The sequence below is a fragment of the Podarcis gaigeae genome, assembly GCF_964106915.1.
Source record: "Podarcis gaigeae genome assembly, chromosome: 9".
Lineage (NCBI taxonomy): Eukaryota > Metazoa > Chordata > Lepidosauria > Squamata > Lacertidae > Podarcis > Podarcis gaigeae.
Window position 1 is genome coordinate 44,250,533 of NC_139685.1, and position 16,430 is coordinate 44,266,962.

At 39.9% G+C, this 16,430-nt stretch overlaps 1 protein-coding gene across 13 annotated transcripts in view; it reads left to right on the forward strand.

Annotated features, from left to right (window-relative positions):
• Positions 1 to 16,430, forward strand: part of INPP4B (inositol polyphosphate-4-phosphatase type II B) — a gene marked incomplete at its 5' end in the record, with an annotated part of 263,874 nt that overhangs the window by 132,884 nt on the left and 114,560 nt on the right. For all 13 annotated transcript variants that reach the window (XM_083755443.1, XM_083755441.1, XM_083755437.1 and 10 more), the window contains 2 exons: positions 757 to 875; positions 4,490 to 4,606. In XM_083755443.1, coding sequence (XP_083611569.1) covers positions 757 to 875; positions 4,490 to 4,606 — 236 coding nt within the window. The remainder of the gene's footprint in view (positions 1 to 756; positions 876 to 4,489; positions 4,607 to 16,430) is intronic.

Consider the following 16,430-nt stretch of genomic DNA (forward strand, 5'->3'; position numbering starts at 1 on the left):
AATTTCCCCTTAAACAGAAGCATCACCTTAAGACAGTTTACCTGTAACCTGTTCAAACATAGAGTTACAGCTGCAGTGCTACTGCATGGTAATAAAATTGGCAACACACACTGTCAGTTCCTGCCATTTGTGTTCTCTACTGCTTTAAAAATGGAATCTTCACCCTGTGATTAGCCCTGCCAAGAAATTTTATAATGTCTTACTGGAGCATATAAATCAACATCGCCAGTGGCAGTATTTAATTTGACTTCCCTGAAACAGTCAAGCACGATGCAGTTTGTTTAAATAAAAGGTGACTAAGTTGGGGTGTCTGAGAATGATTTCAAGGCAAATTATTTGAAAGCTTATCCATCAGGATACTTGGGTGTGGGGGCTGAAATTTGAATTACTGTGTGTGTAAATTTGCATATATGAAGTGTGTGTGTCTTTGTGCGTGTGAACATATGCACATACATGAAGTGGGAGCTTAGTACATTCATATGTAAGAGCTGAACCAGTTCCACAGGAAAGCCTTGCAGGAATTGCATAGATGGTTAGTGGAAATGAAAACTCAATTTAGCTTTCAACATGTGACTTCCTATTTCTGTAAGGTACTTCCAAGGGACTTCCTCTGCTAAATCAGCTGAAGCTTTTCTGCAATTTCACTCTGAAACATAGCTCAGTCTGCCTTGCCACCGAGCGGTGTGTTCACTTTGATTTGTTTTTACAGAGATTTCCCCCCACTTTCCCTCCCCTTCCCTCCTGTGCCATTTCCAGCATGTAAAGATCTAGTGGCTCCAACTCGTGATCGAAAACTGAATACATTTGTGCAGATCACCGTGGTTCAACCTGGAGAACAGTCTTCAACACGATATACAAGCACAGAAATTGTGGAGGTGAGCTCCTTTCTTTGTTCGATCAACATTAGTCATCAAATGCTAAGTTTTCTTTTCTCTCTTAAGCCAGTATAAAGCAGGGGAGGGGAGGGGAGTTGCTGGCATTTGCTTGTTTGTGAAACTTCTGCTTCTGCAGAAGGAAACATAAAAAGTTGTTTGGCTTTTCAGACACACTGCAAAATGCTCTGAGGAACTATTGCTTCTCCTTTGATGTTAAGACACCCCCCCAAATGTAGAAGTATTTTAAAATAGGGAGTTTCTGTGAAGAAAATGTTAGCATGCTGTATGTTTGCAATGAACTATGTCATCCGAAACACAAGGCTTTGTGCTTCATGAAGAATGCGTTCTACAGTTTATACTGATAATATTTGTAGGCATAACTTTCTGCAGCAAACATTGCCTGGTGTGGCTTTGCCCTGGTGACTTTTGGCTTTGTCTGCTTCTTGAAACAAGAGTTTACTTTTTGTTACCAAATATTCATGTTAAGGAGTTTTAGGATACGTTGTGGAAGGAAGCAGGTTTTAATTCTGTGAAACTACATCCGAATTAGCTTCTCAGTATTAAAGAAAGTTTCCTGATGCGTCAAAGGAATGCTTTTTGAGCAGTCTTCCGGCTGCAAATTTAGCTGTCGTGACTTGAACTGCTAGCAGTACTAAAGCTGTAACTCAAACAGCCTGCAACACAGCAGGATGGGCCTTGTGCAGACTGTTTTGGCGTGTTGCACTGCATTTGTTGTAGCAGACTGTTCAGGCATCAGTCGAACCCTTTCCTATTACAGTTTAGAGTTAGCTGACATTCTACACAGAACCCTATATATGTTCAAACTCTGTATTTTATTTTCATGTATTCTTCTATTTGTATGCCACCAGTATCCCTCAAAGGAGGCTAAAAGCAAATTAAAAACAATACAGCTGAGTAGGATTTTTTTAAAAAAACTTTATTGATCTGCAAGACCACTATGCAATATCACAAGACTACTTTGCAAAATCCCATCTTCGCGCAAGAGGGTACTGCTTCTTAAGACATACAAAGCCCCTGTACTTGTGGACAAGTAGTTTCGTGGTTCTTTTAATCACAGCATGAAGTAAACACCTTCAGTAAGAAAAATACACAGCAGGGGAAGACGGCAATGATAAAACCCTGACAATTACAACTCTCAAAAGATTTGGTGAAAACGGTTTCTTTGCCTAGGAAAATTGCTTGTCAAAGAAGAATGTAATGTAGGTGGGAGAAGGAGAGTAGAATGGCTTGCTTGAGCTCCTGCTAGCTTATAGTATCTTGCAGGAAATGCATGGCTGGCTGGAACCCTAAACAAGAGTTCTTCTGTTACTGTATGGTATTGGTTTATTGCTAAAGTCTGTGGCAAGTTATAAATAAATTTACAGTATTGGTATTCTTTTGTATCACTTTCATTAAGAGCGAAGCAGCTGTTACATTTATATCTTACCTCTCTGCATAGAGCTTTAAGATGAAGAATGTGGTTCAAAAACATATATTTGAAAATACTTAAATACAAAAAGTTTTTTTTCCAAACTTCTTCCATGATGGTGGTGTTACTGCAATTTCTTTTAAAAAGACAGAGAGAGGGAGGGAGTGTGGGGAACCTTTTTCAGCCAGAGGACTAAAATCCCATCCTCTGGGGGATACATGCCAATGGTGGGCATGGCCAAAATGGGCAAGGTCACCCCCCACATATATACATGTGGACATGCATATACACACATGCATTTTAGTGATTAAGGATAAGAAGAAGGAACACCACCTTACACAACACAAGAGACTATTAGGTTGTTTGCTTTCCAGTGTTATTTCCAAGGTCAATATTGAGTAGCTGAACAGTCAGTAGGCTAAAGAATGGAGTACTTCTGCTTTTACATACCCTAAGTATCTTTTGAGTGGAAGAACAACAATTAACTTGAAAGAAATGTGGTATTTGGCATCAACAAGCTAAGTTCTTCATTCAAAATTTATCCTGCCCTTCCTCCAAGTTGTTAAGGACAACATAAATTCCCTGCCCCAGTGTGGTGTAGTGGTTAAGAGCAGTGGACTCGTAATCTGGGGAACCGGGTTCGCGTCCCTGCTCCTCCACATGCAGCTGCTGGGTGACCTTGGGCTAGTCACACATCTTTGAAGTCTCTCAGCCCCACTCACCTCACAGAGTGTTTGTTGTGGGGAAGGAAGGGAAAGAAGAATGTTAGCCGCTTTGAGACTCCTTTGGGTAGTGATAAAGCGGGATATCAAATCCAAACTCCTCTTCTTCTCTTCTTATGTTTACAACAGCCCTGTGAGGTTGGTTATGCTGAAATGTATTCACTGACCCATGGCCACATATTCCTTTTTGGCTGAGGAAATTCTCCCTCACTGAAGCCCAACACTCCAGTTGCTATGCCACACCGGCCCTGCTATATTAAACATAAAGTGTCATTTAAAATAATATTTTTAAAGCTGATTCTGCAAAACTTACTGAGCACCATCCAAGCTGTAGCCTTTGGTGCTGGGTCTAAAATCTCTTTTAAAGTCATACTTCCTGCCCTTGAAAACTCTAGTTCCAGCCAAGCTGTGGCTTTCTGCACTTACTTTACTCAGTGGTGAGGCAAAGGCATTCATTGCACACTCAAAGGCTCTCTCTTTTACATCACTTGTTCCATGGCTAAGACTTGGGTGCTAGAAATAGGTTCTAGTACTAAACCCTGATAAGCCTAGCTGGAATTATTTCCATCATACTACAAGCCTATGCATTTCAACTATGAATCAGTTTTTAGTTTAGCTTGCATTGTTGAGAAAATACTTCTTAAAATGAAAAGGTTATTGATTTTATTTTTTTTATAAAATAGATAAATCAAACATTGTTCAAGCTATGCCTATGCCTTTGCCAAGATACTAGCCTTGAAGGTCAAAATGTCATCTAGTCATTGTTCACAGCCTGTTTCTGCCCTGCTTCATAGCCAAACATGTGGTCTTGATTTATTTTCCTGACTTAAGGATTTTTGCTGCTCTTGTGCAAAGGCAGTCAAGTTGTACAGCGCTTTCTCTCTGCTAGTCCATTGCAGGGGGTTGCACTGGATAACCCTCAACGTCCTTTCCAACCCTGCAATTCTATGATTAACCATACATGAAGATAAAAGGCACGAACTTGGAGGGAGACATGAAGCTCTGTATATGAAGCTGGGAAACTTGGTGACTCCAGCTTACGGTTCCCACACAGCTATTTATGGCCTTGCCTAGTGCTTCCCAAATTTTTAGTTCTTTTGCATGAATTGTAACATGTGACTACTTAAATGAAGTGCATGTGAATTTATATGTCTTGGATTATGAATGAATGGCTGAATGGCTGTTCCTAATTAGAGGAGTACTGCTTCGTAGTATACGGGGTGGCTTGTGGTCATGAACTCAACTTCTGTATCTCAAAACGTCTCTCTTTATACTGAGTTAAACGCGCTATTACACTTTGTATCTCTGGCTCTTGCAGTTGGCAATCCAAATCTGCCTTTGCTGCATCAAAAACTCTTGCCTTTGGAGATCTGATGGCTATTGTTTCATTGACCATAGCTGACTGTAGCATGGCACACAGCTGCTACCTTGCTAAATCTGAGTTATGTGCTTGTGCTATGCAGGGAACAAGAGACCCACTGTTTCTGACTGGTGTGACGTTCCCGCCGGATTACCCTATCTATGAGGAGACTAAAATAAAACTAACAGTCTATGATGTCAAGGATAAATCTCAAGACACGGTAGGTACCTTGCTGCCTCTTTTGCTAAAATATGCACAGCAATATGACTGATCTTTCCATGAGTTTATTTTGCCATCCATTTGATCCTTAGGTGTTTTAACTGTTACTGATCGTATTGAATTGTTGTTCAAGTTGCCAGGAAAGAAAGAGTTAAGGTTGTGTGTGGCTTTCCTCTTAACTGTGTCTGGCAGCATATGGAATGGATTGAGATAAGAAGGGTAGAAAGAAAATAACCTCTCTCAAAATATGTTACCGATCATAGAGTTCTAGTCATGTGAGACCTGAGTTCTGAAAGAAACGATAATCAAACTGGGCTTTAATTATTCTCATATTGAGACTTGTATTGTTGCAGCCCATCTGCCATCAGTTTTAAAAATGTTTATGTATTACTTACTAAAGAATGTATACTTTATAAGACTGGATTTTGTATCATCTACACACACACACACATTAGTAAGAGGAAATGGAATAGGAATTGTTTACCAACATATATCCAGCAACCCATTTACAGTTTGTCTATATATTCTCATGCAAACCCCAAAGGTTTGACAATGCTTAATTTTTAAAAAACATTCCTGTGTTACATTTCCTGCTTTCCCCCCCCCTCCTTAAAAACAAAATGCTTTGCATTTGTATTTAGTTTACCTGCTATGGATTATGAACGATTAACACAATATTACATATTGCATTAATAATAGCCAAGAAGATATTTTGTTCTCTTGATAACTTTTCAGAGGTGCGACATGTTTAAATTTTGAAGTTGCATTATTTTCAGTGCTTTGTTACTGTTTTTAGATAATTTTAAAAATATCCAATGACTTCCCTTCTTACCCTTCCGTGGTTCATTTTATTTGTCATACATTCCTGCATATTTTACTATAACCATTCAAATCAGTTTTCCACTTTTACATTCATCAAAAATTATTTACTCTGTTGAATTTATCTTAGTGCTGCCAGCGTTTTCAGATGTATATAGTTAATTTCCATATATTCAATAAACGTCTTCCACTCCTCTTTTAATATACCGTATTTTTTCCATGTATAAGATGAGCTTTTTTTTTGTCTTATACACAGGTAGTTCTGAGGGGGGACGGACGAACGGTTTTTTTGGTGCGAGCCCGAAATTGTATGCAGCGATTGGCCACTTGATTGTTGGGGGGGGGGGGAATGCCGAAAATTGCTCACCCGCCGGAACAAAGCCCGAGCCCGAGATTAGAAGTGGCAATTGTAAGCGACGCAAGCAGTTGTGTGGTGTGTTCTGGCGGGTGAGTGATCCTCCTCCAAAGCTTAATCCACCCTATTTCTAAATTTTGAGGCGTCATGCCTTATAGAGGGAAAAATACGGTACGTTTTTCTTGCTCTTATTCTATGTGTTAAATCTGCAAGTTCTGCGTATTCCGTCAACTTAAGTTGCTAATCCTCTTTAGCTGGACCTTGCTCACTTTCCATTTTGGGGCTAACAAAACACAGGCCGCAGTTGTTGCATACATAAATAACCTTTTCTGACACCTAGGAATTTCTGTCTGGGTTATTCCCACCAAATTGAACTCTGGTTTTTTGGGGAAAGTAGTTTTGAACAATTTTTTCAATTCATTATAAATCATTACCCAATATACTTTTACCTATTTACATGTCCACCACATGTACAAAAAGGTTCCCTCCACTACTTTACACTTCCAACACATAACTGATTCTGTTTTATAAATCTTAGGCAACCTACTTGGAGTTAGATACCATCTATGAATCATTTTCAAATAATTCTCTTTCAATGAATAACATACAGTAAATTTCAGGTCACTTTTCCAAAGTTTCTCCCAGAGGTTAAGATCTATATTGTGTCCTATATCTATTGCACAGAGTGTCATTGAAGCTTTAACTAGCTCGCCTTTTGTTTCCCATTCTAATGAAAAATTATTCATTTTAGGCAGAGGTTTATCCTTATTTTGTAAGAGTTCTTTTTCAAATTGTGAGCTTTGGTCCAGAAATCCATTCTTTCTATCTAATTTAAACATGTTGTATACCTGGTAATATTGCAACCAATCCATAATGTGGCTCCTTAAGTTTTCTATTGATTTTAGTTTGGGTCCCGTCCCCCCGTAAAATCCAGCCGTTCCCTGTAAGTTGCCCATTGTCTGTCCATATTAACTCTCTTAATTATAATTGCTTTAATGGGAAATAGCCATTTTTATATTTTTATATTTCTCCCAGACCCTATACAGATTCTTCCTAAGAATGTGGTTCATAAAACTCTTACAGATTTTAGCCTTCCCATACCAAAGACATGCATGCCAGCCAAATTTTAAATCATGACCTTCTAAATCTAAAATGTCTGCATTGCCCAATACAATCCATTCTTTTAACCCACACAAAGAAGCTGCCTCATAATACAATTGCGCATCTGGCAGGGCAAAGCCTCCTCTTTCTTTTGTATCTATCATTATTTTATGTTTAATTCTTGGCTCCCCCCCCCCCCGCCAGATGAATTTAGAGATATCTTTTTTCCATTCTTTGAAGCAGCTTTAATTATTTACAAGTGGGATTGATTGGAATAAAAACTACATCCTGGGAAATCTATTCATTTTAATGGTGTATTATTTCCAGTACTTTGAATAATTAGAATAAAGGTCTTGATTTACAGAAGTGCAGCTATGTTTTTGCAAATATTTGTAAAGGAATTGTTACAAAATTAATATTAAAAAATAATGCCATAAAAAGTCCCTTGGAGTGGGAAGGTTGTGAATGAGAACTCAGATCTTCAAAACCAGGAAATACAGTGTTAATTTGACATTTTGGAAATCTCCTTTTAATACCTTACTATTTTGTACCATTTTCTGGGCCTTCCTGGTGGTAGTTAAGAGCAAATCTATTATTTGCTAGTCAGTTGAAATATTATTTGTTCTCCTAGCACTTGGTAGCCACTTGACATCTGCCTCTGAAACACAGAAGGGGCTACCTGGTTTATGAGGGGGGGTTTGTGTTCCTGTCTCCCCTGAGAGTTCTGAATCCTCTTGACCTGACTCATGGACCCTTGACACAGGTTTCTCCTCTGTGATGTTTTTTTCTGAAAACTGTTGGTTCCTCCAAAGAGGATTTCTCCAGCTGAGGGTCCTTTAGCCTCCAAATTCCAGGGTGCTTCCCAACTCAGTACTATTCATCAGTATTTACCACTTTTGAACATTTGATGGTGCAATTTACTATCTCTCTCACACAAGCAAACTAACTTCATTCACACTTGATTTTGTGGAGCTTACAGCTATACAGTGGTACCTCGGATTAAGTACTTAATTTGTTTCGGAGGTCTGTTCTTAACCTGAAACTGTTCTTAACCTGAAGCACCACTTTAGCTAATGGGGCCTCCTGCTGCCGCCGCTCTGCCGGAGCCCGATTTTTGTTCTTATCCTGAAGCAAAGTTCTTAACCTGAAGCACTATTTCTAGGTTAGCGGAGTGTGTAACCTGAAGCGTATGTAACCTGAAGCATATGTAACCCGAGGTACCACTGTACTAGCTGTAATATTATTCTTATTACCAATGATTTTTTTTCTGTGGGAACGCAGGGGTACGCATACCCCTAAAAATTTTGTGAATCTAAGTTTGGCCATATCGAGGGGCAGTATTTCAATATGAGTAGGAAAATGAGAGTACCCCTAAACATTTTTTTAAAGAAAAAAAGCACTGCTTATTACTAACTATTGATTAAGTAGTCCTAATCTGCATGGTGGAGCAGAAAGGTAGAATTCCATAGACTGCCAGTTCAAGTGCTGAGATTAGAGGTGTCAGAAAAATAATGTCTGCTTGGATGTACTTGGCCACTGGAATTCATTCAGACCTTGTGAACTCTGAACTGCCATTCTGTTACTGCCGTTCCAGAGCAATCAAGGAGTAGACAGCAGGAAAAGTGACTGAGGCAAAGTGCAACTCTCTGACTTTTGGTCTCTTGCTAGCTTTGCTTGTCCCTGCCCTCTCCCTGAAGGGTAAAATAAGGAGGAAGGATAAAAAAGGAACAGTATAGCAAGCTTCTATGAAGCTAAAAATAAAAATTTTAAAAAATCATTTGCTCTACTTTATAAATGTTACATCCTTTTAATATTGAATTCCTATCAACAAGATCTCCCCTTCTAACTGGTTTGCATCTTTAAAAAAACTTACAGTTATAGCACTGAAGCCCTTTTTAAATTGTGGAAACAAAAAGTGCATTGGGAAATATGGAAGTGAATAACTTTGGTAAGGAAACATTTAAACTGAGTTTTGAAACCAATCCAGGTTGTTCAACTGCATTCCCCAGTGGGCATTGGACTATATAGTATATCAGAAAACCACAACACCATTTGGCACAAGTTGCCTTGTCTACTAAACCACCCCTAGGCTTGAAAGCAGTGTTGTAGACAAGATTTGGAACTATGTTACTGGATCTGTCTTTGGCCTGTTGGCTGAGAAGATTTGTGGTTTGAAGAATCTAAGTTTTTGCTAGAATCTAAGTTATAGTTCTTCACATCACCTAGGTGTTCCATGTCTGCCTATGATTGGCCCCTTGCTTCACAATAGAACACAACAGAAAGCTTGTGAAAGCTTCAGAAGTTCCAAAGCTAATTTTTGTTTCGCTGTTGTGAAGTGGAATACTTAATCTCATATTAATAGTTCATTTTCAGAAGAATGTGAAACTTGTTCTTTTCAAATTTATCTGTTTATTGAGTGCTCACTTTGATTTGTTTCCACAAATCAGTTTGTGACACTCACTGTTTATTGAGAATTCATTTCTTTGCATGGAGGTTATATCAGATCGCACCAAGCAATTGCTGGCCCATACTTATCTGTTCACTTTTCTGTTCTGCAGAAAGCCTGGGTTTCTTTCAGAGGAGGGGGCAGATTTGATGCAGTAGAGTGACAAATACTTGCAATTTTGCACAACCTAAATATGCAAGTATGTGATTATATTCCACCTGCAAAACAGTGACAGGCGAAAAGCAACTTCACTGATGAAACCTATCAAAATTTAATTTTTCTTCTTCTCCCCCCTTCCCCTAGTCCTATGCCTGCTTGGCATTCCCTGCTCCTTTTTTCTTTTATCTTCCCTCAAATAATCGAGGCTCAAAGTATTGGCCTTCACTGCTGAATGAATGAATGTGTATTATTATGGCCAAACAGCCAGCATACTAAAACCAGAATTTCTACATAGTTTTTTACAAAAACGATAAAAATGATCAGAGTGGAATTTAACAATCAATATACCAATTAATAGACTTAAAATGAATATCCAATGAAATAGTGAAGCTTTGTGGTCTGTTCAGTGCAGTCTTTTAAGAGGATCATGTCAAGTGCATGATTAGGCAAAATCCACAATTGAGTTGCTGTTCTCAGTAGCTCTTATTTTACAATGTCACTGTTGTTTATGTTCTGCGAAACTTAATATTTAATCTAATATCTGTTAATAAACAACTATAAGTATCTAAATGCATTTTTATTCTACATCAAACAATTGTATTGTATTAGAGTGTTGTGATGATAATGGCAAGGTTGCAGGTTCAATCCCTTCAAGGGACAACTGCATATTCCTGCATTGCAGGGGATTGGACTAGAATTAGATGATTCTCAGGGTCCCTTCTATGATTCTTGGAATGTACAGTGGTACCTCGGGTTACAGATGCTTCAGGTTACAGACGCTTCAGGTTACACACTCCGCTAACCCAGAAAAAGTGCTTCAGGTTAAGAACTTTGCTTCAGGATAAGAACAGAAATCGGGCTCTGGCGGTGCGGCAGCAGCAGGAGGCCCCATTAGCTAAAGTGGTGCTTCAGGTTAAGAACAGTTTCAGGTTAAGAACGGGCCTCCCGGACAAATTAAGTACTTAACCCGAGGTACCACTGTATTGTATTCTGATTTCTTCTTAGCACTTCAGGATTATTCGTTTTCGAATACCAGGTGTTGGTAAACAAAATATAATTATTCTGACAATTTGACTTGAAAAATCCATTCCCTCTTCCTTCTGAAAGTTACCGTCTCCGTTCTTTGCCATCTATTGAAAGGTCATACATTTTTGCTCTGTTCATCTTGCAGTGTTATGAAAGGACTTTGCACTATAGGGAAAAAATGACATGTGCTGGGCACAGTCCTTCAGCTGAACAACTGGAACAATAAAGTAAGATATAAATAAGCTATCTTGGTCTGAACACTTTTGAGGGGGTAGCAGCCAGTTTCTGAGTGGTGCATTGAGTCACTCATTGTATAGACTGCTACACAGTTAGAACAACGCGTATCTGTGTGCAATGGGAGATTTGTGTCATTTGTTTTGAGGCTTTCCTTATATCAGCTGACCCCAAGGGCAATCTACATTGCATTGAAACAATAAAACACAATAATAATATAACAAATACCACAAAACATTAAAACAATATCAAAACAGCAGAGTGTAAGAGAATTTTAAAATCCTGATCCACTTCAGTGTCTGACACAAAAGGATAATAGAGTAGGTGCTTGGTGGGCTTCCTTGAAGAGCTGACAGAGATGGGAAGCCACAGGCAAGAGCACCCTCTCCCTGGGTGGTTATAACTCCTCACTAATGGAGAAGTATTCTATGGGCAGCCAAGGTATTGGGAAAGAAGAGGAAGAAATGTGGCTAACGTGCGACCCACATAGCTACAAACTGCTCTAGTCCTGCTAGGCACCAAGCCTCAGGAGACCCAGCAAGGCCCATGAGTGAGATCCTACAAGTGGGATTTATAGGAGTGATCCCTAATCAGAATTCGAGCCCACTGTATTCCATTCTCCCCCACCCTGTGCCCTTTTCTTCTTTCTCTCCCTAGCAGTCTGCCAGTATTTCTTGTCTACTGAGCATGCCCACTAAATACTTTGGGATGTTTTCCCCCTTCTGTTCCCCCAATGATTGTTTGATACATCTGTAAACCTTGTGGTTCTTCCAAGCTTGCTGATATTCCGTTGAGTGTGGATGGTGCCATTTTGACTACATAGGCAGTGGAACTCGCAACCTGATCATTAGAAGTGAAGAGAATTGTGTCTTCCTAATCAGGGGCTGAGTAAGCCTACTTGTTTTGCTTCCTGCCTATGAATTTGGGGGTGAATTGGAGGATGTAGTGTGAAGCAGAATGAAAACTACATTATGCATCACAAGTTGTGTACACTCCTGCTCCACGAGGCGCTATTGGTTTGTGTTTTAATTCGACAGGATTAAGAAGGAAAATGGATCACTACATTTCTATCTCTTCTCCCTGAAAGTTTGCAGAGCATTTCCTTACCCCTTTTAATCAGTTACCTTCTTTGGGAATATATCCAAATGATGTACAAATGAGGGAGCTTATGACTGATTTGGAGGGAGAGATTAGTTCCTTCCAAATGTTAGGTATATTAATTTTGGAAACTATATAAGCTCTTTTTATGCATGACACCTGGCAATATATAAATGTATATTTTTAGAGACAGATGTGCATATAAATCTGCATATCAGTTGAGTAGGATAAAGGAACTTATGTCCAATAGAAGGGGGCATCATTTTTTAATTTTTATCAGTAAAGCATATTCATTTTATCTTAGCACCATACCAACAAGCACTAGAACTCAAATTTTCAAACTTTGCTCTAGAAAGCCTGCTCCCCTTGAATTGAACTTGAAAAATATGAGAGAGAGAGAGAGATGACAGCAAATATTTGTCAAGCTGTATAATTTGTTTTCGGGTGTTGCATTTGACTTTTACTCAAAGGAAACCCATGGAAATTAATGTACCTAAGTTATTATGGTCATTATTAATTTCAGTGGATCTACTCTGAATAAAAGTTAGTTGAATATGACCAGCTTATTACGCAGTCATAGCTGCTCCCGAAGAAACATGAGTACTATGGTTTGTAAAGAGTGCTGAGTGCTTCTAGGGGACCTTTATACCCCTCACAGAGCTATATTTCCCAGAGTTACCTAGGAAGAGGAATTGAGAACTGTAGCTTTCAGTGGGAAATGGGGGGCGTGTAACAACTCTCAGCACCCTTAACAAAGTACAGTTCCCAGGATTCTTTGAGAGAAGCCATGATTGTTTAAAGTGATATGATACTGCTTTAAATGTTTAGTGCAGGTTGGAGCCCTCATCTCTCTGTCTCTGTCTCTGTCTTTGTCTCCTGCTTTCCCGTGGCAACCATATCAGGAGCAGCTAGATAAATGTACAAATGAAATACAGTCGTACCTTGGATCTCAAACGCCTTGGCTCCCAAACAAATTGTCTCCCGAACAATCAAAACCTGGAAGTGAAACACAGAAATTTTGAACAATTTTCGGAAGCCAACGTCTGGTGCGGCTTCTGATTGGCTGAAGGACACCCCTGCAGCCAATTGGAAGCCGCGCCTTAGTTTTTGAACGGTTCCGGGGAGTTGAATGAACTCCTAGAATGCATTCTGGTCGAAAACCAAGGTACGAATGTAGAAGAATTACTAGTCCAGCATCCCATTTCCCATAGTAGTAAACCAGATACTTCCTGAGAAACCCAGAAGCAAGTACTTTGTGGTGTACTGCCTCTCAACTTGGAGGTTGCATATAGCCACTGTGACTGAATGCATAATGGACTTTTCTTCCTTGATTATTTCCAACCCTTTAGGAGACCTATTGCATTGTTGTTTTATTTGCATATGTTATTGATACCTCACAAGAGCCTCTGAGCATAACACTTCTTCAATGCTTGTTTAAATTGTTTACTCCTTCTAATGGGGAGAAAGGGGATTTCCTTACTTCAGCTCTACCAAGCTAGGGGAACAAGAGATTTTATCTGAGTTTGAAAGAGATGTATCACTCAGTATGGAGTGGCTAACCGCTAGCTTGGTTATTTGATTCATTCCAGAAAGTGGCTTGGTTTACGTTTTGTTCTGTTCATCACTGAATTGGCTACATTCCTCTCTCTCAGCTGCAGAAGGAACTTGAAACACTTAATGTAATTTTTACTGCTGTGTATAATTGGTTGCATATGTCTTTTTTTGTTAAATGTTCAGTGGCCTTAATGTACTATTCACCACACAACAAGAACCATTTCAAAGATTATTTGCCTTGTGGTGGTATGCACTCCACAGGTAGCTACACCTTATACAGCTCAAACATATTATGAGTTGCCATTTTTCTTCTTCTGCGATTTGCCATCTGTCTAATGCATAAGATAGAAAGCCAACCATAGGACTTAGTGTTTTCAAGAGGCACTTGGTGAGGTTCATATGGCTATTACCACTATAAAGTGAGTAGAATACAGAAAAGGCATGGCACCTGTATACATGGATTATGCTTTAGCAGCAGCTGCTAAACAAGTTGAAAGCCAGATTCCATGAATCACTCAAAAGCTATGTATTCAATGCTTTTTTCTGCGGGAGTGCAGGGTTACACATACCCCTAAATATTTTGTGAATCTACGTTGAATTATGGTGCTGGAGGAGACTCTTGAGAGTCCCATGGACTGCAAGAACATCAAACGTTTCCATTCTTAAGGAAATCAGCCCTGAGTGCTCACTGGAAGGACAGATCATGAAGTTGAGGCTCCAATACTTTGGCCACCTCATGAGAAGAGATGACTCCCTGGAAAAGACCCTGGTGTTGGGAAAGATTGAGGGCAAAGGAGAAGGGGACGACAGAGGACGAGATGGTTGGACAGTTTCTTGAAGCTACGAACGTGAGTTTGACCAAGCGGGAGGCAGTGGAAGACAGGAGTGCCTGGCGTGCTCTGGTCCATGGGGTCACGAAGAGTCGGACACGACTAAATGACTAAACAACAACAATTTCAATATGAGTAGGAAAATGAGAGTACCCCTAAACATTTTTTTAGAAAAAAAGCACTGTATGTATTCATCGGAACTTACTTTCAAATAAGAATAGGTGGTATAAGATTGTGGCTGTGATTTAACAATACTGATCACATTAAGTCTGTAGGGTTGGGGTTTTTTTGCATTTTTGTTTTATTGTTCCTAGATTAGTCTTGCGGGTGCAATTGAAAACCTTGCTCCTTCATATTCATTGCATTTATTCCTCTTTTATTGAGAGCTCATAAAACACCACATTTAGAAGAACATGGGGAAGCCTCAGTTGCTCACCATCCTGCATAACACTGCTGTCACCAGCAAAACTGTTCCCTGTCTTCCATCTGTTGCATCTTCTCTCCAACTCCCTATGGAGGTGTGATTGTTCAGAGTAGCAGGATTAGGCAAAGGCCCAATCAGCATAATGTTAAGGGGTGGAGAAAGCAGATCCAAATGATGTCTGGAGCTCATACAGAAAGACCACCTGCAGTTATCAGCAACAGAAATAGTGTTTGATAATTATTCTAAATGTTCTAATGGCAACCTCAAGTGTGATCCTTAGTTACCATTTCTTCAGTATTGTTGTGACACTGAATAATAATATCGACAGGACATTTTGACAAAGTGATAACTTCAAATAGTTATGTCTTTTGTTGTTGCTGCTGCTGCTGCTTGATGATGGCTGGAAAATGGTGGTTGTGGAGAGTGTTTCTAATTCATGTATTATTTAAACTTAGGAAAGATGCCTGTAACATTTTACTAGATTAATTAATTTTTCAATTTTAATCACCTTCCTCAATTAAGTTGTATGTCTATGCAGTTAAATATTGCATTATTTGATTAATAAAAAAACACAGCTTCATTATATTGAAAAAGAACTACTATTTCTGCTAACATTATTAATATGGAGAAGACATCCATTAGCAAATATTTAGGTTTTTTTTGTTTTTGTTTTTAAAAAGAAAAGTTACATGATCTATAATTAAGGTTGGTGTGTTATGCATCGTTGAGTGTTTCCTGGCTAGAGTTGCTGAGCGCATCCCTAATGAGCTTCTGTATGGAATGAGTAATGTTGTGACTGCACATTAATTAATGTATTTTCACAGCCAAAATAAATGTTCCATGTAGCTTCAAGTGTAAAAATGCACAGTTTGTCATACAGTTTATAGTTCACTTTCCCTCATAATACAAAGAGGTGTAGGGCTTTTTAAAATACACAGCTCCTGATTTTTTGCACTTTCGAGGCAGACCTGAAAGCTCTTCCTTCCTTGCTTCTATGACCTGGGGTGGGTGATGTGAGAGTCACCTGGAAGCCCAAGCTAGTGGTGTCCTCTTGTCCTGTGACTGAAATATTGGGGTTTGTAGGAACAGCAGATTCTTCAAGGTCATCTGTGATGCTGGAGTATGCTTCTGCTCCTCTGAGAAGGAGGAGAACCCAAGTTATAGATCTGAGCAAGGCTGAACCCAAGGCTGGGTTGCCATCAGTATGCCGATGACACCCAACTCTATCTGTTGATGGATGGCCATCCTGACTCGGCTCCAGACACACTGACCAGATGTTTGGAAGCTGTGGCTGGATAGTTACGTGGGAGCCGGTTGAAGCTAAATCCTTCGAAGACAGAGGTCCTGTGGCTGGGACGGGGCGATATGGGATTGGGGGGGCAACTCCCATCTCTTGCGGGGGCGCAATTAGTGCCAGCACCGTCCGTTAAGAGTTTGGGTGTAATCTTCGACACCTCCCTTTCCATGGAGGCGCAGATTGCAGCTACAACAAAGGCGGCATTTTTCCATCTCCGCCAAGCTAAGTAGTTGGCTCCTTACCTCTCTCGCCCTGACCTAGCCACTGTGATCCACGCGACGGTCACCTCCAGACTGGATTATTGTAACTCGCTCTACGTGGGGCTGCCCTTGAGACTGACCCAGAAACTCCAGCGGGTGCAGAATGCTGCAGCGAGACTCCTTACGGGGACTTCGCTGCGAGATCACATTCACCCGGTGCTATACCAGCTGCACTGGCTCCCGGTGGAGTACAGGATCAGGTTTAAGGTGCTGGTTTTAACC